At 51.9% G+C, this 23,826-nt stretch overlaps 1 protein-coding gene across 1 annotated transcript in view; it reads left to right on the top strand.

The window, feature by feature from the left end:
• Positions 1 to 14,007: 14,007 nt before the first annotated feature.
• The window catches only part of LOC139226892 (cytospin-B-like), an 11,860-nt gene continuing 2,041 nt past the window's right edge, over positions 14,008 to 23,826 (top strand). The window contains exons 1-3 of the mRNA XM_070857986.1: positions 14,008 to 14,059; positions 19,494 to 19,646; positions 21,817 to 21,977. Coding sequence (XP_070714087.1) covers positions 19,518 to 19,646; positions 21,817 to 21,977 — 290 coding nt within the window. The 5' untranslated portion in view covers positions 14,008 to 14,059; positions 19,494 to 19,517. The remainder of the gene's footprint in view (positions 14,060 to 19,493; positions 19,647 to 21,816; positions 21,978 to 23,826) is intronic.

The following is a 23,826-nucleotide window of genomic DNA, read 5'->3' as shown; positions in this document are numbered from 1 at the left end:
CTCTGCTTTCTGTTCGCCAGCCAATTCTCTATCCATGCTAATACATTTCCTCTGACTCCACGCACCTTTATCTTCTGCAGTAACCTTTTGTGTGGCACCTTATCGAATGCCTTTTGAAAATCTAAATACACCACATCCATCGGTACACCTCTATCCACCATGCTCGTTATATCCTCAAAGCATTCCAGTAAATTAGTTAAACATGATTTCCCCTTCATGAATCCATGCTGTGTCTGCTTGATTGCACTATTCCTATCTAGATGTCCTGCTATTTCTTCCTTAATGATAGTTTCAAGCATTTTCCCCACTACAGATGTTAAATGAACCGGCCTATAGTTACCTGCCTTTTGTCTGCCCCCTTTTTTAAACAGAGGCGTTACATTAGCTGCTTTCCAGTCCGCTGGTACCTCCCCAGAGTCCAGAGAATTTTGGTAGATTATAACGAATGCATTTGCTATAACTTCCGCCATCTCTTTTAATACCCTGGGATGCATTTCATCAGGACCAGGGGACTTGTCTACTTTGAGTCCCATTAGTCTGTCCAGTGATTGTCTCCAGGTCCTCCCTTCCCACATTCCTGTGACCAGCAATTTTTGGCATGGTTTTTGTGTCTTCCACTGTGAAGACCGAAGCAAAATAATTGTTTAAGGTCTCAGCCATTTCCATATTTCCCATTATTAAATCCCCCTTGTCATCTTCTAAGGGACCAACATTTACTTTAGTCACTCTTTTCCGTTTTATATATCGGTAAAAGCTTTTACTATCCGTTTTTATGTTTTGTGCAAGTTTACCTTCGTAATCTATCTTTCCTTTCTTTATTGCTTTCTTAGTCATTCTTTGCTGTCGTTTAAAATTTTCCTAATCTTCTATTTTGTGGACGAATTAACTGCGCAGATAGCAGTTAACGGATACGATGTGATTGGCATGGCTCCAGGGTGACCAAGGCTGGGAACTCAACATCCAAGGGTATTCAACATTTAGGAAGGATAGACAGAAAGGAAAAGGAGGCGGGGTGGCATTGCTGGTTAAAGAGGAAATTAATGCAATTGTAAGGAGGGACATTAGCCTGGATGATGTGGAATCGGTATGGGTGGAGCTACGGAATACCAAAGGGCAGAAAACGCTAGTGGGAGTTGTGTACAGGCCACCAAATAGTAGTAGTGAGGTTGGGGACAGCATCAAACAAGAAATAAGGGATGCGTGCAATAGAGGTACAGCAGTAATCATGGGCGACTTTAATCTACATATTGATTGGGCGAACCTAACTGGTAGCAATATGGTGGAGGAGGATTTCCTGGAGTGTATTAGGGATGATTTTCTCGACCAATATGTCCAGGAACCAAACAGAGAGCTGGCCATCCTAGACTGGGTGATGTGTAATGAGAAGGGACTAATTAGCAATCTTGTTGTGCGAAACCCCTTGGGGAAGAGTGACCATAATATGGTAGAATTCTTTATTAAGATGGAGAGTGACAAAGTTAATTCAGAAACTAGGGTCCTGAACTTAAGGAAAGGTAACTTTGACGGTTTGGGCCGTGAATTGGCTAGAATAGACTGGCAAATGATACTTAAAGGGTTGACGGTGGATAAACAATGGCAAACCTTTAAAGATCACATGGATGAACTTCAACAATTGTACATCCCTGTCTGGAGTAAAAATAAACGGAGAAGGTGGCTCAACCGTGGCTAACAAGCGAAATTAAGGATAGTGTTAAATCCAAGGAAGAGGCGTACAAATTAGCCAGAAAAAGCAGCAAACCAGAAGACTGGGAGAAATTTAGAATTCATCAGAGAAGGGCAAAGGGTTTAATTAAGAAGGGGAAAATAGAATATGAGAGGAAGCTTCTCAGAAACATAAAAACTGACTGCAAAAGCTTCTATAGAGATGTGAAGGGAAAAAGATTACTGAAGACAAACGTAGGTCCTTTGCAGTCAGATTCGGGTGAATTTATAATAGAGAACAAAGAAATGGCAGACCAATTGAACAAGTACTTTGGTTCTGTCTTCACGAAGGAAGACACAAATAACCTTCCGGATGTACTAGGGGACCGAAGGTCGAGTGAGAAGGAGGAACTGAAGGATATCCTTATTAGGCAGGAAATTGTGTTAGGGAAATTGATGGGATTGAAGGCCGATAAATCCCCAGGGCCTGATAGTCTGCATCCCAGAGTACTTAAGGAAGTGGCCCTAGAAATAGTGGATGCATTGGTGATAATTTTCCAACAGTCTATCGACTCTGGATCAGTTCCTATGGACTGGAGGGTTGCTAATGTAACACCACTTTTTAAAAAAGGAGGGAGAGAAAACGGGTAATTATAGACCGGTCAGCCTGACATCAGTCGTGGGGAAAATGTTGGAATCAATCATTAAGGATGAAATAGCAGCGCATTTGGAAAGCAGTGATAGGATTGGTCCAAGTCAGCATGAATTTATGAAAGGGAAATCATGCTTGACAAATCTTCTGGAATTTTTTGAGGATGTAACTAGTAGAGTGGACAAGGGAGAACCAGTGGATGTGGTGTATTTCGACTTTCAAAAGGCTTTTGACAAGGTCCCACACAAGAGATTGGTGTGCAAAATCAAAGCACATGGTATTGGGGGTAATGTACTGACGTGGATAGAGAACTGGTTGGCAGACAGGAAGCAGAGAGTCGGGATAAATGGGTCCTTTTCAGAATGGCAGGCAGTGACTAGTGGGGTGCCGCAGGGCTCAGTGCTGGGACCCCAGCTATTTACAATATATATTAATGATTTAAATGAAGGAATTAAGTGTAATATCTCCAAGTTTGCAGATGACACTAAAACTGGGTGGTGGTGTGAGCTATGAGGAGGACGCTAAGAGGCTACAGGGTGACTTGGACAGGTTAGGTCGATGGGCAAATACATGGCAGATGCAGTATAATGTGGATAAATGTGAGGTTATCCACTTTGGAGGTAAAAACACGAAGGCAGAATATTATCTGAATGGCGGCAAATTAGGAAAAGGGGAGGTGCAATGAGACCTGGGTGTCATGGTTCATCAGTCCTTGAAAGTTGGCATACAGGTACAGCAGGCGGTGAAGAAGGCAAATGGTATGTTGGCCTTCATAGCTAGGGGATTTGAGTATAGGAGCAGGGAGGTCTTACTGCAGTTGTACAGGGCCTTGGTGAGGCCCCACCTGGAATATTGTGTTCAGTTTTGGTCTCCTAATCTGAGGAAGGACGTTCTTGCTATTGAGGGAGTGCAGCGAAGGTTCACCAGACTGATTCCAGGGATGGCTGGACTGACATATGAGGAGAGACTGGATCAACTGGGCCTTTATACACTGGAGTTTTGAAGGATGAGAGGGGATCTCATGGAAATGTATAAGATTCTGACGGGACTGGACAGGTTAGATGCGGGAAGAATGTTCCCGATGTTGGGGAAGTCCAGAACTAGGGGACATAGTCTTAGGATAAGGGGCAGGCCATTTAGGACTGAGATGAGGAGAAACTTCTTCACTCAGAGAGTTGTTAACCTGTGGAATTCCCTACCGCAGAGAGTTGTTGATGCCAGTTCATTGGATATATTCAAGAGGGAGTTAGATGTGGCCCTTGCGACTAAAGGGATCAAGGGGTATGGAGAGAAAGCAGGAAAAGGGTACTGAGGGAATGATCCAAGAGGGAGTTAGATGTGGCCCTTGCGACTAAAGGGATCAAGGGGTATGGAGAGAAAGCAGGAAAAGGGTACTGAGGGAATGATCAGCCATGGTCTTATTGAATGGTGGTGTAGGCTCGAAAGGCCGAATGGCCTACTCCTGCATTTATTTTCTATGTTTCTATGTTTCTCCAGTGCTTTGAGGTGCCTGATGTACATATTCCATGTCTCTGAGGGCATATAGGAGGGCAGGTATCAGTACTGCTCTGTAGACCATGAACTTGGTGCCGGGTTTGAGGTCAGAGGTTGATGCTGTTCGCTATATTTTTCTTGGATTTGTTGCATGGTGAAGATCATGTCTATTGTGCCCCTTAGTGGGCAGAATCCACATTGCGGCTCTGGGAGAAGCTCTTCAGCCACTTGGAGAAGGCGATTGAGGAGGCAGACAGCAGGGAAATTTCTCTGTATTTGCCACAGTTGGACTTGTCACCCATCTTAAAGATGGTCACAATTACGGCATCTCGGGGATCCCCTGGCATGCTCTTCTGTTTCCAGATGAGGCCGTGGATTCACGCCAATAGTACTTCTCCGCCATGCTTTAGTACTTTGGCGGGGATTCTATCTGCTCCTGAGGCCTTGTTGTTTTTCAGTTGTCGGATGGCCTTTTCAACCTTATGCCAGGCTGGGATTGTGCCGAGGTGGTGACAGATAGCATGTTGTGGGATGGAGTCACGGACACTCACGTGCCGTGTCGGAGGGGCAGTACATTGTCAGAGGTGCGATACCGAGGAAGCACCGCACTGTCGGAGGGGGTCTCGGGGCTGGGGGAGTAGGTCTCGGCGATGGGTTCTGGGAGGAGGTGCTCTCAGGGATGGGGGTATTGAGGATAGGGGGCTGTTTTCACACTGCTTGGAGATGGAAGCAGAAGGTAACAGATGGATTCAGGATAGATATTTGGGACGTTGCTGACTGTCCTAATGATATCACAGAGTTGTGTTTCACCGGAACAGAGAAGATCAAAGGGGACGTCTTTGTTCAAAATGATAAACTGATTTGACAGGGGAATAGTGAGAGATGATTTACACTGGGCAGTGAATCAGCCACCAGGGGAGGGGGCAGGAACTCAGGATTAGAACTGGAGCCAAAAAAAGGGAAGGGCCAGAAAGGTTTTTCATGCAAAAAGTTATCAGAAATGGAATATATTCCCGCAAGGAGTTATTGAGGCTGTCAGGCACAGAATTTAAAGCAAAATCCTTGAAACACTTGAAGAACCAAAATACTGAACAGAAGGGGGAAGGAGCAGACGAACGGGTTGATGGTCGAGAACTCTGGTGTGGTGTTGCGACCAGCCGAGACACTGTGCAGAGATATGAGAGAGATTGGAAAATGATTGAAATGAATCGAGCTGGGTTTATATTGTACACAGAGACAGGGACCACACACTCTGGAATTGGCACTGCAGCAAGCCCAGGCATCATGAAGGTGCAGAGCACATGTTAATTATGCATTCACCAAGCGACTGCAGCAAGTATACAGGAAAATGCCAGAGAGCAAACACTTGCCAATATTGAAATTAGCACATTGTACATTCAATTGCACATGTGGAATTCAGGCCATGGGTCACGGCACCACCTGGTGTGGGACTGAGCCCCACACAGAGCAGGAAAGGCCCATGTTCCATCCCCGGCCTGTGCGGAGCCAGCTGATCTCTCCTGTGGGGATGCTATAATTGATCTCGGGACCCATGGGCTAGAGAGGGGAGAATCCAGCACTGAAATTCATGCTAGGGTATGTGTTCCATGGGCACCACCAACCACCAAGTAGCCCCCTCTCTGCGTGGGCGCCCAAACACTGTGTGTCAACAGGGCATTGGACCATGGGAGTCATCACACGCCGGGAATGGAGCCATGTCCACATGGGGCGTGACCCGAAACCAGACCCTGGCCCGGACCCCCTGTGTTTCTCCACTTCTGATGAAGGGTCCCAGACGGGAACCATTACCTCTGTTTCTCTCTCCACAGACGCTGCCTGACCCCTTGAGCAGTTCCAGCATTTTCTGATTTTATTTCGTTCCGCTCATTCTGCAGGAGCTGGCCCCACCTCTGCTTCTCGCTCATTGGTCAGCGGTATGAGAGATGGCTACGCTGAGTGGTCGATGCTCCTGCCAATAACCCGGCCCCGCCCATTGCAGTCCTTGCTGCAGCCGAGCGGGACGCGGCGCCTGCCGGGAGCTGTAGTTCTCCTGAGGCGGGAAACGCGGCGCCGGGCCCAGGGTGGACTACAAGGCCGGCATGCACCGCGGCCCCCGCGCAGGCGCACTCCGCTCCTCCTGCTGCCTGAATTGAACTGATGGCTTGCGGAGTGGAGACAGCGAGAGCGCACCTGGGCAGATGAGGAGCGGCGCGGAGACAGCGCACCTGGGCAGATGAGGAGCGGCGCGGAGACAGCGCACCTGGGCAGGTGAGGAGCGGAGGGGAGACAGCGCACCTGGGCAGGTGAGGAGCGGAGGGGAGACAGCGCACCTGGGCAGGTGAGGAGCGGAGGGGAGACAGCGCACCTGGGCAGGTGAGGAGCGGCGCGGCGCGGCGCGGAGACAGCGCACCTGGGCAGGTGAGGAGCGGAGGGGAGACAGCGCACCTGGGCAGATGAGGAGCGGCGCGGAGACAGCGCACCTGGGCAGGTGAGGAGCGGAGGGGAGACAGCGCACCTGGGCAGGTGAGGAGCGGAGGGGAGACAGCGCACCTGGGCAGGTGAGAAGCGGAGGGGCGACAGCGCACCTGGGCAGGTGAGAAGCGGAGGGGAGACAGCGCACCTGGGCAGGTGAGAAGCGGAGGGGAGACAGCGCACCTGGGCAGGTGAGGAGCGGAGATAGCGCACCTGGGCAGGTGAGGAGCGGAGGGGAGACAGCGCACCTGGGCAGGTGAGGAGCGGAGGGGAGACAGCGCACCTGGGCAGGTGAGAAGCGGAGGGGAGACAGCGCACCTGGGCAGGTGAGGAGCGGAGATAGCGCACCTGGGTAGGTAAGGAGCGGAGGGGAGACAGCGCACCTGGGCAGGTGAGGAGCGGAGGGGAGGGGAGACAGCGTACCTGGGCAGGTGAGGAGCGGAGGGGAGACAGCGCACCTGGGCAGGTGAGGAGCGGAGGGGAGACAGCGCACGTGGGCAGGTGAGGGGCGGAGCGGAGACAGCGCACCTGGGCAGGTGAGGAGCGGAGATAGCGCATCTGGGCAGGTAAGGAGCGGAGGGGAGACAGCGCACCTGGGCAGGTGAGGAGCGGAGGGGAGAGGAGACAGCGCACCTGGGCAGGTGAGGAGCGGAGGGGAGAGGAGACAGCGCACCTGGGCAGGTGAGGAGGGGAGGGGAGACAGCGCACCTGGGCAGGTGAGGAGCGGAGGGGAGGGGAGACAGCGAGAGCGCACCTGGGCAGATGCGGAGCGGAGACAGCGCACCTGGGCAGGTGAGGAGCGGAGCGGAGACAGCGCACCTGGGCAGGTGAGGAGCGGAGGGGAGGGGAGACAGCGCACTTGGGCAGGTGAGGAGCGGAGGGGAGGGGAGACAGCGCACCTGGGGAGGAGGGGAGGGGAGACAGCGCACCTGGGCAGGTGAGGAGCGGAGGGGAGGGGAGACAGCGCACCTGGGCAGGTGAGGAGCGGAGGGGAGGGGAGACAGTGCACCTGGGCAGGTGAGGAGCGGAGGGGAGATAGCGCACTTGGGCAGGTGGGGACGGGAGAAAGAGCACCTGGGCAGATGGGGAGTGGAGACAGCCTGCATCAGCATCTCATAACTATTCGATAATTAGTGAAACAATTTAATAATGTAGTTACAACTGTGATAGTTACATTCTGATACAATGCCATAATGATGCTGACAGTTCCATTCCTTGCAGGTGTGTTATCATTTACTGGATGCAGGCTCATGCTAATTGTGCCCTACTGTTTGACAGGTATTATAATGTAGCATTGTGAATGATTTGTTATGAGCTGATTACTATGAAATCCTGCCAGCTCACTGAGGGCAGGTTAAACTGGCTGTGAGAGAGCATGCCAAGGGTACCAGTGCTTGGCCTTGCCGGGTGCCAGTCAGCTTCAGACCCCTTCACCTGTCACTGGATCTGAGCCCTGCAGCAGCAATGGGACAGGGATCTGTTGCTGAACAAACAATGGTAATAAACTAAAGTCTAAAACTACAGGATTTGTTCTTTTAATTTTTTTTTAAATTGCATTTATATAGTGCCTTTCATGACTACCAGACATCTCAAAGCACTTTACAACTAATGAAGCACTTGTAGAGTGTAGTCACTGTTGTAATGTGGGAAACGCGGCAGCCAATTTGCACATATAAACAAATAATATAATTGGTATAGATATGGATATGAAAAGTAATAAAAGCTATAGAGAGTAATAACAGCAATAGCATTAAAGGAAGAAGTAATATAGCATAATAAACATTGAGAGTAATAGGGCCACTGTACAGCAAAATTCTAAAGGGTCAAAGTGTAAGAAAAAGGCAAGCCTGAAAGCTCTGTGCCTCAATGCAAGGAGTATTTGGAACCCAGGAGAGGGCTCTGAGCTAGTTAGAGTGGGTGAGAGCTCGGATGAACAGGACCCCAAGAAAGAATGCAAAAGGCAGGAGGCAACAGAGCAGAGTAGCACTGGGGTAAGTGTAAACCACAAGGTGATAGGAAGGGACAATATGTATGAATATAAAGGTGCTGCAGGAGGAGTCAAAACTAAAAATCATGGTTTAAAAACTAGTATTAAAACACTCTACCTAAATACATGCAGCATTCGAAATAAAGTAAATGAGTTGACGGCACAAATCATTACAAATGGGTATGATTTGGTGGCCATTACAGAAACGTGGTTGCAGGGTGGCCTAGACTGGGAATTAAACATACAGGGGTATCTGACAATTCGGAAAGATAGACAAGAAGGGAAAGGAGGTGGGGTAGCTCTGTTGTTAAAGGATGATATCAGGGCAGTTGTGAGAGACGATTTTGGCTCTAATGAACAAAATGTTGAATCATTGTGGGTGGAGATTAGAGATAGTAAGGGGAAAAAGTCACTGGTGGGCGTAGTTTATAGGCCCCCAAATAATAACTTCGGTGGGGCGGACAATAATCAAGGGAATAATGGAGGCATATGAAAAAGGAACGGCAGTAATCATGGGGGATTTTAACCTACATATCGATTGGTCAAATCAAATCGCACAGGGTAGCCTGGAGAAGGAATTCAAAGAATGCATACGGGATTGTTTCTTAGAACAGTATGTTACAGAACCTACAAGGGAGCAAGCTATCTTAGATCTGGTCCTGTGTAATGAGACAGGAATAATAAACGATCTCCTAGTAAAAGATCCTCTCGGAATGAGTGATCACAATATGGTTGAATTTGTAATACAGATTGAGGGTGAGGAAGTAGTGTCTCAAACGAGCGTACTATGCTTAACCAAAGGGGACTACAGTGGGATGAGGGCAGAGTTGGCTAAAGTAGACTGGAAACACAGACTAAACAGTGGCACAATTGAGGAACAGTGGAAGACTTTTAAGGAGCTCTTTCATAGTGCTCAACAAAAATATATTCCAGTGAAAAAGAAGGGCGGTAAGAGAAGGGATAACCAGCCGTGGATAACCAAGGAAATAAAGGAGAGTATCAAATTAAAAACCAATGCGTATAAGGTGGCCAAGGTTAGTGGGAAACTAGAAGATTGGGAAAATTTTAAACGACAGCAAAGAATGACTAAGAAAGCAATAAAGAAAGGAAAGATAGATTACGAAAGTAAACTTGCACAAAACATAAAAACAGATAGTAAAAGCTATTACAGATATATAAAACGGAAAAGAGAGTGACTAAAGTAAATGTTGGTCCCTTAGAAGATGAGAAGGGGGATTTAATAATGGGAAATGTGGAAATGGCTGAGACCTTAAGCAATTATTTTGCTTCGGTCTTCACAATGGAAGACAAAGAAACCATGCCAGAAATTGCTGGTCACTGGAATGTGGGAAGGGAAGACCTTGAGATAATCACTATCACTAGGGGGGCAGTGCTGGATAGGCTAATGGGACTCAAGGTAGACAAGTCCCCTGGTCCTGATGAAATGCATCCCAGGGTATTAAAAGAGATGGCGGAAGTTATAGCAGATGCATTCGTTATAATCTACCAAAATTCTCTGGACTCTGGGGAGGTACCAGTGGACTGGAAAGCAGCTAATGTAACGCTTCTGTTTAAAAAGGGGGCAGACAAAAGGCAGGTAACTATAGGCCAGTTAGTTTAACATCTGTAGTGGGGAAAATGCTTGAAGCTATCATTAAGGAAGAAATAGCGGGACATCTAGATAGGAATAGTGCAATCAAGCAGACGCAACATGGATTCATGAAGGGGAAATCATGTTTAACTCATTTACTGGAATTCTTTGAAGATATAACGAGCATGGTGGATAGAGGTGTACTTAGATTTCCACAAGGCCTTCGATAAGGTGCCACACAAAAGGTTACTGCAGAAGATAAAGGTATGCGGAGTCAGAGGAAATGTATTAGCATGGATAGAGAATTGGCTGGCTAACAGAAAGCAGAGAGTCGGGATAAATGGGTCCTTTTCGGGTTGGAAATCGGTGGTTAGTGGTGTGCCACAGGGATCGGTGCTGGGACCACAACTGTTTACAATATACATAGATGACCTGGAAGAGGGGACAGAGTGTAGTGTAACAAAATTTGCAGATGACACAAAGATTAGTGGGAAAGCGGGTTGTGTAGAGGACACAGAGAGGCTGCAAAGAGATTTAGATAGGTTAAACGAATGGGCTAAGGTTTGGCAGATGGAATACAATGTCGGAAAATGTGAGGTCATCCACCTTGGGAAAAAAAAAACAGTATAACATAGAAACATAGAAAATAGGTGCAGGAGTAGGCCATTCGGCCCTTCGAGCCTGCACCACCATTCAATAAGATCATGGCTGATCATTCCTTAAGTACCCCTTTCCTGCTTTCTCTCCATACCCTTGATCCCCTTAACCGTAAGGGCCATATCTAACTCCCTCTTGAATATATCCAATGAACTGGCATCAACAACTCTCTGTGGCAGGGAATTCCACAGGTTAACAACTCTGAGTGAAGAAGTTTCTCCTCATCTCAGTCCTAAATGGCCAACCCTTTATCCTAATACTGTCTGTTTCACATAAATGAAAACAGAAAGGAGTGATATTTGAATTATTTGCTGCAACCTAAACTTCACAAACTGCTCTGTACCCAACTCCCCACATAATTTGGAGCATCCCCTTGTGTAATAATTCTACATGAAAAATTACCGTCTTAAAATTCACGTCTTAATACTGTACCAGTAATGGTTTATTATGAATTGTGAAATAAACCTCAATTTTCTCATGACTAACCTTCATGGGTCTTTAGTGACTTGAAATAATAAAAGGCCACTCCATTCAACAGGCCCAGCAACAGATTATATATAAATAGTGATGTCCTGCACTCCCACAACTTGTTTATTCTTAAGCTGTAAGAGTTTTAAGCCACAGAATCATCAATGTTACTTTCCCCTGGACCTTCCCTAATGCATCTTTTGAAGTAGTTGTGTGCTTACTATGATGTGGATTCATCTTCTCCTAGTACACTGAATGATTTGATTTTTTACTGTTTCTGTCTTTATGCGGGCAAGTCATCCATAGATCTATATTCCCTATGCTTACTGTGTGAGGTTTGTGTGACAACCGAGGCATACAGCTACATTCATGCCACTCAGCCACTTGTTGAGCTGCTAATCTGCATTTAAACCTGCAAGATATATGAACTATTTCATTTTATAACAAAATAATAAAGTACTGCCACTATAAGGCTACAACAGAACAATACATTCAATGTATTTCAAATTTAGTTAAGCCTATGGGTAACTACAATGCATAAACAGTCAATTCTGAAAAAAAAATCACATTTCAGCCTCCTGGAGTTAAGTTTCATATACCAACAGCCTGGAGCACAAAAAACACGTTTTATATGCCGTACTCAACACCATATTCTTCCTTAATCTCTCTTTCTGGATTCTTATTTGAATATTATAAGGGAATATTATTTGAATGGGGAGAAATTACAACATGCTGCAGTGCAGAGGGACCTGGGGGTCCTTGTGCATGAATCCCAAAAAGTTAGTTTGCAGGTGCAGCAGGTAATCAGGAAGGCGAATGGAATTTTGGCCTTCATTGCGAGAGGGATGGAGTACAAAAGCAGAGAGGTCCTTCTGCAACTGTACAGGGTATTGGTGAGGCCGCACCTGGAGTACTGCGTGCAGTTTTGGTCACCTTACTTAAGGAAGGATATACGAGCTTTGGAGGGGTTACAGAGACGATTCACTAGGCTGATTCCGGAGATGAGGGGGTTACCTTATGATGATAGATTGAGTAGACTGGGTCTTTACTCGTTGAAGTTCAGAAGGATGAGGGGTGATCTTATAGAAACATTTAAAATAATGAAAGGGATAGACAAGATAGAGGCAGAGAGGTTGTTTCCACTGATCGGGGAGACTAGAACTAGGGGGCACAGCCTCAAAATATGGGAGAGCCAATTTAAAACCGAGTTGAGAAGGAATTTCTTCTCCCAGAGGGTTGTGAATCTGTGGAATTCTCTGCCCAAGGAAGCAGTTGAGGCTAGCTCATTGAATGTATTCAAGTCACAGATAGATAGATTTTTAACCAATAAGGGAATTAAGGGTTACGGGGAGCAGGCGGGTAAGTGGAGCTGAGTCCACGGCCAGATCAGCCATGATCTTATTGAATGGTGGAGCAGGGGCTAGATGGCCTACTCCTGTTCCTAATTCTTATGTTCTTATGACAGTACTAAATTCTAAAATAATTAGTAATGGTATTCTAGCAAGTAATATTGTGATCACATATGCGGCATCTCTCGGCCTGTTAATGGGATCTGTGGGGTGGGGGGCGTTTGGGGCACGGAGGGGTGGGGGGCATTTGGGGCACGGAGGGGTGGGGGGTGTTTGGGGCGTGCGGGGGCGGGGTTGTGTTGCCTGTGAAGTGCGGACGGTCCATGTGGAGGACGCAGGCAGTTGTTTGGTTTGTGAGAGGGGCGAGAGCTTTGGGGCTTGCTTTTGTTAATGTTGTGGGATGGGGGGGGGGCAGTGTTGGATCTTGGCTGGTGGGGTGGGGTCTCCAGATGGTTCCTCACCATTGCTGCTTTCTGTGGGTATTTCTTGCCAGCCTACTCCTGCAGATTGCAGTTTTGTGGTCGGTGACAGATGATCTATTTAGGTTGCCGATTTGTGCTGTGAAATTCCGTTCCTTAAAATATCTGGCCTAGATTTCATTCTGACCTGCTCGATATTTAACAGACTCACTTTGAATTGTTCTGGTATCACAGTTTTTTTTACAGAAAGGCTTTCAATTGGGATTGCTGAGTATTCATACGGGGCTGTCACATAACGATAGGTGCTGGCCACAGCATTCACATTGTCCCAACACCACCCACTGCTGAATTGGGACCACGCACTAATTTCAACACAGGGACACAGTGGCATTAATCTCTCCAAAGTGTACAGAGAAACCGGCCATTTGACCCATTAAACCCTTCAATATCCTACCCAAGTCCAATCCCAATGTCTGGGGACGGTTCTCATCGCAATGGTGTGCATCACTGGGGCTGCTCTGGACAGGGAGAGTCAGCACCTTCAGGGACTGTACCCCAGGGAGAGTCATCACTTTCAGGGACTGTACTCTAGGGAGAGTCAGCACCTTCAGGGACTGTACCCCAGGGAGAGTCAGCACATTCAGGAACTGTACCCCAGGGAGAGTCAGCACATTCAGGAACTGTACCCCAGGGAGAGTCAGCACCTTCAGGGACTGTACCCCAGGGAGAGTCAGCACCTTCAGGAACTGTACCCCAGGGAGAGACAGCACCTTCAGGGACTGTACCCCAGGGAGAGTCAGCACCTTCAGGAGAAGGGGGAGGGAGGGAGGGGGAATAATTTTTGTGAGTTGCTGAACAATGTTTCTAAAAGACGGACTTTGCATGTGTATAAACTGGTTCAGTCTTCACTGGATCAGGTTTCCTGGAAGCTGCTTGCAATGCTCAGGTGGAATAGTACTTGCAGTCTGTGCTATATATAATCAGTGAGCCTGTGCGGGTCACTGATAGAATGCAGAGTGTCAGGCGTGTAACTGCTGGTGGAACAGCGCTGATCCTGAGCTGGAGAAAGTGACTGGCACTGCCCAGTGTGCCCCGTGCCCTGGCACAGTGTCGGGTGATTAGTGAGCACCCGTCGTGCCCGCTGACCTTTAGAGAGTGGGCAGTAAGAGGAAGCTAGTGTGGACAGCAGCAAAGGCCTTTCGCTGGGAACCGATCAAACCACAGACCCAAAGTGAGAGCAGAGGGAGGAGGGAACGTTCCCTGAAACTGGGACTGAGGAAACAGCTGCAAACCGCTGATCAGCAAAAGGTGTGGAAAGTATTGATAAGCCCCAGATGATTGGATATTGATAAGCCCCGTGATTAGTTACAGATAATTTGACGTAACTGATAATACCGGGTGATTGTTTGAAGTTTGTTTAGCATTGGTCATTCAATGATCGATATCAGTTTCCTACTGATTCTGAAACCCGAGCCATGAATCAATTCCTGGAGGGCAGGCAGTGCCTCTGGACACTGGGTCACTGGATGGCAGACACTGCCTCTGGACACTGGGTCACTGGACGGCAGACACTGCCTCTGGACACTGGGTTACTGGAGGGCAGACACTGCCTCTGGATACTAGGTCACTGGATGGCAGACACCGCCTCTGGACACTGGGTCACTGGAGGGCAGTCAGTGCCTCTGGACACTGGGTCACTGGACGGCAGACACTGCCTCTGGACACTGGGTCACTGGACGGCAGACACTGCCTCTGGACACTGGGTTACTGGAGGGCAGACACTGCCTCTGGACACTAGGTCACTGGACGGCAGACACCGCCTCTGGACACTGGGTCACTGGAGGGCAGACACTGCCTCTGGACACTGGGTCACTGGACGGCAGACACTGCCTCTGGACACTGGGTCACTGGAGGGCAGTCAGTGCCTCTGGACGCTGGGTCACTGGAGGGCAGACTGAAATGAACCTACATAGATACTCTCACTGCCTGTTGTATTTATCTGTGTTGTGGGTGAATTCTGCCCCAGTTGCCCTGGATTTCAACAACACTGAACACAAAGGCTCACCGCCCCCCTCCCCAACATGACACTGGTCAGATCAAGCAAAGCTTGAGCTGCTTCGACTGTTGTTGAATGTTTGATAAATCTGTTGGAGTTTTTTGAGATTGTAACTAGGTAATGGGGAACCAGTGGTTGTGGTGTATTTGGATTTTCAGTGAACATGGGCCCCTACAAGCTGAAACAGGAGAAATTATAATGGGAATAAGGAAATGGTAGAGAAATTAAACAAATACTTTGTCTCTGTCTTCACGGAAGAAGACGTTTGCTGATGATACAAAGCTCGGTGGGAATGTCAGTTGTGAGGAGGATGCAATGAGACTGCAGGGGGATATAGACAGGCTCAGTGAGTGGGCAGGAACATGGCAAATGGAATATAATGTGGAGAAATGTGAAGTTATCCATTTTGGTACAAAAATAGAAAAGCAGAGTATTGTTTAAATGGTGAGAGATTGGGAAATGTTGTTCAGAGGGACCTGGGTGTCCTTGTACACCAATCACTGAAAGTTAACCTGCAGGTACAGCAAGCAATTAAGAAAGCAAATGGTATGTTGGTCTTTATTACAAGAGGATTTGAGTATAAGAGTAAGGTTGTTTTACTGCAATTATATCAGGCCCTGGTGAGACCACACCTGGAGTATTGTGTACAGTTTTGGTCATACCAAAGGAAGGATATACTTGACATGGAGGGAGTGCAGCGAAGGTTCATCAGACTGATTCCTGGGATGGGGGAGTGTCCTATGAGGAGAGATTGAGTAGACTAGGATTATATTCTCTAGAGTTTAGAAGAATGAGTGGTGATCTCATTGAAATGTACAAAATTCTTACAGGGCTTGACAGGGTAGATGCAGGGAGGATGTTTCCCCCGGGCTGGGGAGTCTAGAACCAGGGGTCACAGTCTCAGGATAAGGGGTCGGCCATTTAGGACTGAGATGAGGAGAAATTTCTTCACTCAGAGGGTGATGAATCTTTGGAATTCTCTGCCCCAGAGGGCTGTGGAGGCTCAGTCGTTGAGTATATTCGAGACAGAGGTCGATAGATTTTTGGATATTAAGGGAATCACGGGATATGGGGATAGTGCAGGAAAGTGGAGTTGAGGTCGAAGATCAGCCATGATCTCATTGAATGGCGGAGCAGGCTCGAGGGGCCGTATGGCCGACTCCTGCTCCTAACTCTTATGTTGTTTCAGATGCCAGGCTGTGAACTGGGCAAGTGCCGGGTGCAGCCTCACACCCACCCTCCGCTTCTCGCAGCGCGGTCTAGCCAGATAGGTGTTGACCAGTATACCCCTCTGAGCTCTCTGCCTGCTCTCCTCTAATTCTTGAGCACCCCCGATTTCCATCGCTCCACCATTGGTGACTGTGCCTTCAGCTGGGCCCCAAGCTCTGGAACTCCCTCCGTAAACCTCTCCGTCTCTCTCTCCTTCTTTAAGACGCTCCTTAAAACCCAGCTTTTGGTCACCTACCCTAATATCTCCTTATGTGGCTCAGTATCACATTTTGTTTGATAATACTCCTGTGAAGCGCTGTTGGACATTTTACTAAGGTAAAGACGCTATATAAATGCAAATTGTTGAGATAAGCGACTGGCCGGTTTAAAGGTGGGGCCTGTGTTGTGAAAGCTTGGTGTAACAATCTGTCTGTCACTGGGGCCAGTGAGTTTCTGGAGCTGAGAGACTCGGAGCTTCCTCAATGCTGTGAAGCAGAATGCGGAGAGGCTGTTTCGATTGTCACTGAACAGTGAAGAGGATGTGGCTTCACTCAAACTGTCACCAGCCTCACTACACGCTGACTAATTGTGAAGGTTTGTGATTTCCCCTTGCTGTACCTCCGCCTGTTTCTGCTCAATCAATTTGGAAAATTCCCGATTAAAACAATCTGGGAGATTTTCTGAATGAGCATGAAATTATAGGGAATCTGAAGTTTCTACATCGCCGCACTTGTGACGTGCAATTCTCTGCTGTCTCGCTATTTTTGGACAAAGATGTTGCAGTGACCCTTAAAGGGTTAATTTCCCAGTGCTAGAGTGCGCAGGTCTTGGTGCTGGCCTGAGTTGTCCCCGGTGCACTGACCGACTCCCAGTGAAGTGTGTGTGCCTGGAGCTGGAACTCTGCCTCCTTCCGCCCCTGGGTAGCTGCCATTCTCTGTCTCGTTTCACACTTGTGGTTTTCCCCTTCTGGGAAACAGAATTTACACAGAACAGGAACCGTCTTGTGAGGGTGTGAGTCAGACACTTGCTCTGACCCTCAACTTGTTACAATCCAGACCCACAAAAGTGAGTACTGCGTGTGTGTGCCCCCGTGTGTGTGTGTGTGTGTGTGTGTGTGTGTCCCCGTGTGTGTGTGTGTGTGCGCGCACGCGCCCCCCTGTGTGTGTGTGTGTGTGTGTGTGTGTGCCCCCGTGTGTGTGTGTGTGCGCGCACGCGCCCCCCTGTGTGTGTGTGTGTGTGTGTGTGTGTGTGCGCGCACGCGCCCCCCTGTGTGTGTGTGTGTGTGTGTACGTGCGTGCGTGTGTGTCCCTGAATAACCATCTCTGATGATTTAATTTAAAAATCTGTTCCAGATTATTCATAGACGATCCATTATTGTGGTTGGGCAATTAATTAATTGTCACCTCACCCACACGGAGCTTGGGGGGAGGGAGGGTTCGCCTTCAGAGTCGGTTTAGAATTGCCACATCCACCGGTAAATGTTTCCGAACTTGCTCCAGGTGCTTCGCATATTTGGCACTCGACTGGGGGAGCTGATTGGAACAAATAACCAGTTCCATGGGGTGAAGGGTCAGTATCTGGGGTGAAGGGTCAGTATTTGGGGTCATGATGCTGGGGTGAAGAGTCAGTATTTGGGATGAAGGGTCAGTATTTGGGGTCATGGCGCTGAAGTGAAGGGTCAGTATTTGGGGTGAAGGGTCAGTATTTGGGGTCAGGATCCTGCGGTGAAGGGTCAGTATTTGGGGTTAGTATTTGGGGTGAAGGGTCAGTATTTGGGGTCAGGATCCTGCGGTGAAGGGTCAGTATTTGGGGTGAGTATTTGGGGTGAAGGGTCAGTATTTGGGGTCAGTATTTGGGGTGAAGGGTTAGTATTTGGGGTGAAGGGTCAGTATTTGGGGTCAGGGCCCTGGGGTGAATGGGGTTGGCGAGCTTGCATTGCCTGATTGTGTGTGACTGACTGGATGACGTGTCAAGCTGCACGAGGTCTGCCAGAGTGTAAATGAACTGTGTTCAGTGGATCTGGTTGCGGGGGCTGTGCTGGGATGTCTGGGGTCAGCCTTGGGCAGACGTTAATTGGAGCTGTGATCGGAGACCCTGTGGGGTTGAGATAAGGCTTCAGCTTCAGTCGGCACTGCCCTGTTTATAAACATCGAGTCTCCGGAGAAAGCAGATCCTCGAGATATAAATAATAACCCTGAAAGCAGACACGAGTACAGCCAGAAGTAAACAGATTGTCCAGTGGCTGAGTGACCCCCCCGCCTCGGAGAGCCAGTCAGTCCCCCCTCCCCCGTTCCCCAGAGTGGCCCCCCCCACCCCGGATGCTTTATGGGGGAGGGTGGAGGAGGGGCAGGGTGGGTTGTGAGGGAGGGAGGGTTGTGGGGGGAGGGAGGGTTGGTTGTGGAGGGAGGGAGGGTTGTGAGGGAGGGAGGGTTGTGAGGGAGGGTGGGTTGTGGGGGGAGGGTGGGTTGTGGGGGGAGGGAGGGAGGGTTGTGGAGGGAGGGAGGGAGGGTTGTGGGGGGAGGGAGGGAGGGTTGTGGAGGGAGGGAGGGTTGTGAGGGAGGGAGGGAGCGAGGGTTGTGGGGGGAGGGAGGGAGGGTTGTGGGGGGAGGGAGGGAGGGTTGTGAGGGAGGGTGGGTTGTGAGGGAGGGAGGGAGGGGGAGGGTGGGTTATGGGGGGAGGATGCGGGGGTGGGTGAAGGTCAGACTGCCCCGAGCTCGAGTGTGAAGGGCGGTGGGGCACTGGGGATCGGTGCTGCGGGATTTAAAGGGGCGGTGAAGGTCACAGTTTAATGTAACTAAAATGGTGCCAAACGGCTTGGCACAAACACCATCTAATTAAAGTTGTTTCAAAACCAGACAGCTAAATATAGCCTTTGGTTTGATTCAAATTAAAGATTTAAATTCCACCATGAAAAAACCTGTTAAATGCTGACGTTTACGTAAGAAATAGGGGCTGGAGTTGGCCATTCAGCCCCTCGAGCCTGCTCCGCCATTCAATAAGATCCGACCTCAACTCCACCTTCCCGCCCGATCCCCTTAATATCCGTGGCCCAGAACATTCCGCCCTGCGATGCACAATATCCCCGGCCGGCCAATCACGAGCTGTGAGCACAGGGGGTGATGGGTGAGTGGGACTTGGTGCGAGTTAGGACACTGGGCACAGGGGGTGATGGGTGAGCGGGACTGGGTGTGAGTTAGGGCACGGGGCAGTGAGCACAGGGGGTGATGGGTGAGCGGGACTGGGTGCGAGTTAGGACACGGGGTCAGTGAGCACAGGGGGTGATGGGTGAGCGGGACTGGGTGTGAGTTAGGGCACGGGGCAGTGAGCACAGGGGGTGATGGGTGAGCGGGACTCGGTGTGAGTTAGGACACGGGGCAGTGAGCACAGGGGGTGATGGGTGAGCGGGACTCGGTGCGAGTTAGGACACGGGCTGGGGACCTATTGCAGTTTCTCAGTGTGCTCTGTGTTCTCTTTCAGTCGAGTTTACCCTGGGCGAAGGATATGAAGGGTGCCGCGAGCAAACCGGTCAGTCGGAGCCTGGAGCGGCCCCGAGCGATCAGTCTCACATCGTCTGGAACAAAGTCTTCGAAATACTCGTCCCCCCTCCCCACCCACTCCCAGCTCACCAAGGTACGAGACGGCACAGCCTGCATTAGATAGCCGTCGTTCATCTGGTGCTGGCATTTGGAGGGGGAGGGGGAGGGGGAGGGGCGCGGTGTGCCGGGGATGGGCGCAGTGTGCCGAGGGGGGAGGGGCACGGTGTGCTGGGGAGGGGGAGGGGCGCGTTTGGAGGGGAGGGGCGCGGTGTGCCGAGGGGGGAGGGGCACGGTGTGCCGGGGAGGGGGAGGGGCGCGGTGTGCTGGGGAGGGGCGCAGTGTGCCGAGGGGGGAGGGGCACGGTGGGAGGGGGGGCGCAGTGTGCCGGGGAGGAGGAGGGGCACGGTGTGCCGGGGAGGGGGAGGGGCACGGTGTGCCATGGGGGGAGGGGCATGGTGTGCCGGGGAGGGCGCGGTGGGAGGGGGTGGGGCGCGGTGTGCCGAGGGGGAGGGGGAGGGGCGCGGTGTGCCGAGGGGGGAGGGGGAGGGGCACGGTGTGCCGGGGAGGGGGAGGTGCGCGGTGTGCCGGGGAGGGGCGCAGTTTGCCGAGGGGGAGGGGCGCGGTGTGCCGAGGGGGGAGGGGGAGGGGCGCGGTGTGCCGAGGGGGGAGGGGGAGGGTGTGCCGGGGAGGGGGACGGTGTGCGTTGGGAGGGGGAGGGGTGCGGTGTGCCGGGGAGGGGTGCGGTGTGCCGGGGAGGGGTGCGGTGTGCCGGGGAGGGGTGCGGTGTGCCGGGGAGGGGGAGGGGCGCAGTTTGCCGAGGGGGAGGGGCGCGGTGTGCCGGGGAGGGGGAGGGGGAGGGGCGCGGTGGGAGGGGGAGGGGTGCGGTGTGCCGGGGAGGGGCGCCGATACCATGCCTGCTTTACCCGTTCCCAAGGACGAGACTAAGTGTCCCTGGCCTCTGCTTGTGTAACAAGTTATTGCTTTTCCCAGAATCCGATGTTAATTAAACATTCATCGGCCGCCACCTTACAGATGCTGATAAATCTGTTGCGTATTTCCAGTATTTTCTGATTTAATCCGGAAATTAAGCTGCATGTATGGAAAGAGGAAGTGAAAAAGGCAGAGAGTCAGTGAGTGGGTAACACGGTGCCAATTGGCGCTGCTTGTGGGGAAGTCTGGATTTAAGGAAGACAAATGAGTGCATTTGGATTTGAGTGTCCATGTCGACAAATCATTAAAAAGCAGTGTACGGATGTAAAGTGTGATCCGAAAGGCCAATGGATTGCTGCCTTTACCTGGAGAGGGCAGGAATACCCGGGGGTACAAGCAACGCTTCAGTTGTTTAAGCCTCTGGCTAGACCCCAGTGAAAGTAACAGCGTTCCCTTCTGGCCAGCACACCACGACGAGGATATACCGTTCCCCTGCGCTCCGCCAATTCCGGCCTCTTATTGGCCCTGGTTTCCAGCACTCTATCGGTGGCCGTGCCTTCAGCTGCCTGGGCCCCAAGCTCTGGAACTCCCTCAACCTCTCCGCCTCTCTCTCCTCCTTGAAGGCGATCCTTGAAACCGACCTCACCTGTCCTAATATCTCCTGATATGGCTCGGTGTCAAACCTTGTTTGATAATCGCTCCCGTGAAATGCCTCGCGACGTTTTACTGCGTTAAATTTGCTATATAAATGCAAGTTGTTGTTGTAGTGGTAGGTGCAGTGCAGTTTCAGCAGAACGATATCTGGGCTTAAAGGGTTAAATTAGGACAGGTTGCACAAAGTTAGTTTGTATTCCCTCGAGTGTAGAAGGACTGATCTGATCGAGGGGTTTAAGATGATGAAAGGATTTGATGGGGTAGAGCGAGAGAAACTATTCCCTCTGGTGGGGGGAGTCCAGAACAAGGGGCAGGACCTTAAAATTAGAGCCCGGCCATTCAGGGTGATGTCAGGAAGCACTTCTTCACACAAAGGGCCGTGGGAATCGGGAACTCTCTCCCCCAAAGGCTGTGGGTGCTGGGGGTCAATTGGAGCTTTCCAGACTGAGATCGAGACCTTCAGATATGGAGCAAAGGCGGGTAGATGGAGTTAGGTCGCGGATCAGCCCTGATGTGATTGAGTGGTGTAACAGGCTCGAGGGGCTGAATGGCCTTCCCTGCCCCTACGTTCCGAAAGCTATGCTGGATCTGTGTGAGATTCACAGGCACATGGGGAGGTTCTGGGTTTGTTGGTGAGACCGTTGCCATAGCTGCCGCTAATTCCCAATCCCCTCCCTCAGGTGAAGAGTAAAAGCAGCGATGATCTATCTTCGAAGGCCGCAGGCAGCCTGACCTCGAGCTCATCAAGGCTGAAGAAAACGGTTACCATGGGAACCATCGCCGAGCTCACCGAGAACAAGGCCAAGAGCAGTCCAGGTACGAGGTCGCGAGGTCGCCAGAGGTCAGGCGTGGGATCGGGAAGTTCAGTGACCAGCATTGCACCGACCCAAGGCCAAACTCTGAGTGAGAGCCCGAGATCGGACTGCAGCCACACTCCAGGGCGGGGGATGGGGAGAGGGCTGGGGAGAGGAGGAGGAGAGGGAGGGGATGGGGCGGGGGGAGGGGCTGGGGAGGGACGGGGGCAAGGGAGGGGAGGGGCGGAGGGAGGGGCTGGGGAAGGGCGAGGGAGGGGGAGGGGCTGGGGAGGGACGGGGGCAAGGGAGGGGCGGAGGAGAGGAGGGGGAGGGTGGGGGCAGGGGGAGAGGCTGGGGAGAGGCGGGGGCATGGGGAGAGAGCCCGAGATCGCGCTACAGCCACACTCTAGGGGGAGGGGCGGGGGAGAGGTAGGGGGAGGGCTTGGAGAGAGGTGGGGGCGGGGGCAGGGTGAGAGGTGGGGGCTGGGGAAGGTCAGGGGAGGGGCGGGAGGGGAGGGGAGAGGTTTGGGCAGGTTGTGGGGAAGGGCAGGGGGAGAGGTGGGGGGAGAGAGCCTGAGATTGGACTACAGCCACACTCTGTCACGGTCTGTCTTGCCCGCGCTTTTTGTTAGGAGTGGTCTCCTCCATGAGGGAGAGGGGCGGGGGTGGGAGACGGGGAGGGGGAGGTGGGTGGGCGGAGCCTCGAGCAAATGATCTTTTACCACACGCTCTGTATTCAATCTCGAGGTCCCCATCCCTGGTAGCGACCCCTGGGAGTGATGGTGCCTCTGAGGCACTGGGCCACCCACTGAATCGGGGGGAGGGGGGGGGGTTCACTGGTTCGGGGAGGTCATCACTGGATCAGGTGGGGGGTCACTGGATCGCAGGGTCAGTGGGTCGGGGGGAGGGGTCACTGGATTGGGGGCACTGGATCGGAGGGGGGATGTCACTGGGTTGAGGGGTCACTGGATCGGGGAGGGGGGGGGTCACTGGATTGGGGGGGTTAATTGGGACAGGCAGTGAGGCAGAGGCTTTTTTACTTCAGTGTTTTGGCCGGACTCCTGAGGAATAGAATGAGAAGATTTGAGCAAAAGTTTCTGTCTGTTTGGCAGAGTTCTGGTTCCGACCCGAGCCTGTCGCCTCCTGCAGCCGTTCATCAGTAGCGGCAATTAACCCCTTCACACCCGCACAGGGAATGTATTTGCCAAATGCAGCGACCCCTGGGCCCAGTAACAGCTGCTCAATCCGCAATCCCAGAATCGCACGCACCCGGGGCCTCTGACCCCCCCCCCGGGGCCTCTGACCCCCCCCCCCGGGCCTCTGACCCCCTCCCCCCACCCCCCCGGGGCCTCTGACCCCCCCCCCCACCCCCCCGGGGTCTCTGACCCCCCGGGCCTCTGACCCGCCCCACACCCCACCCCCCCCCGGGGCCTCTGACCCCCCCCGGGGCCTCTGACCCCCCCCCCACCCCCCCCCGGGGCCTCTGACCCCCTCCCCCCACCCCCCTCGGGGCCTCTGACACCCCCCCCCACCCCCCCCCGGGGTCTCTGACCCCCCCGGGGATCTGACCCCACCCCCCCCCCCCGGGGCCTCTGACCCCCCCCCCGGGGCCTCTGCCCGCCCCCCACCAACCCCCCCTGGGGCCTCTGCCCGCCCCCCACCCCCCCGGAGCCTCTGGCCCCCACCCCCCCAGGGGCCTCTGACCCCCCCCCCCCGGAGCCTCTGACCCCCCCCCCACCCCAGGGCCTCTGACCCCCCACCCGGGGCCTCTGACCCCCCCCACCATCCCCGGGGCCTCTGCCCCCCCCCCCAAACCCCCCCCGGGGCCTCTGCCCGCCCCCCACCAACCCCCCCTGGGGCCCTCTGCCCGCCCCCCACCCTCCCCCCGGGGGCCTC

Source organism: Pristiophorus japonicus, chromosome 16, assembly GCF_044704955.1.
Source record: "Pristiophorus japonicus isolate sPriJap1 chromosome 16, sPriJap1.hap1, whole genome shotgun sequence".
Lineage (NCBI taxonomy): Eukaryota > Metazoa > Chordata > Chondrichthyes > Pristiophoridae > Pristiophorus > Pristiophorus japonicus.
The sequence above is the reverse complement of the archived record's forward strand: the minus strand, read 5'-3'. Positions and strand labels throughout refer to the sequence as shown.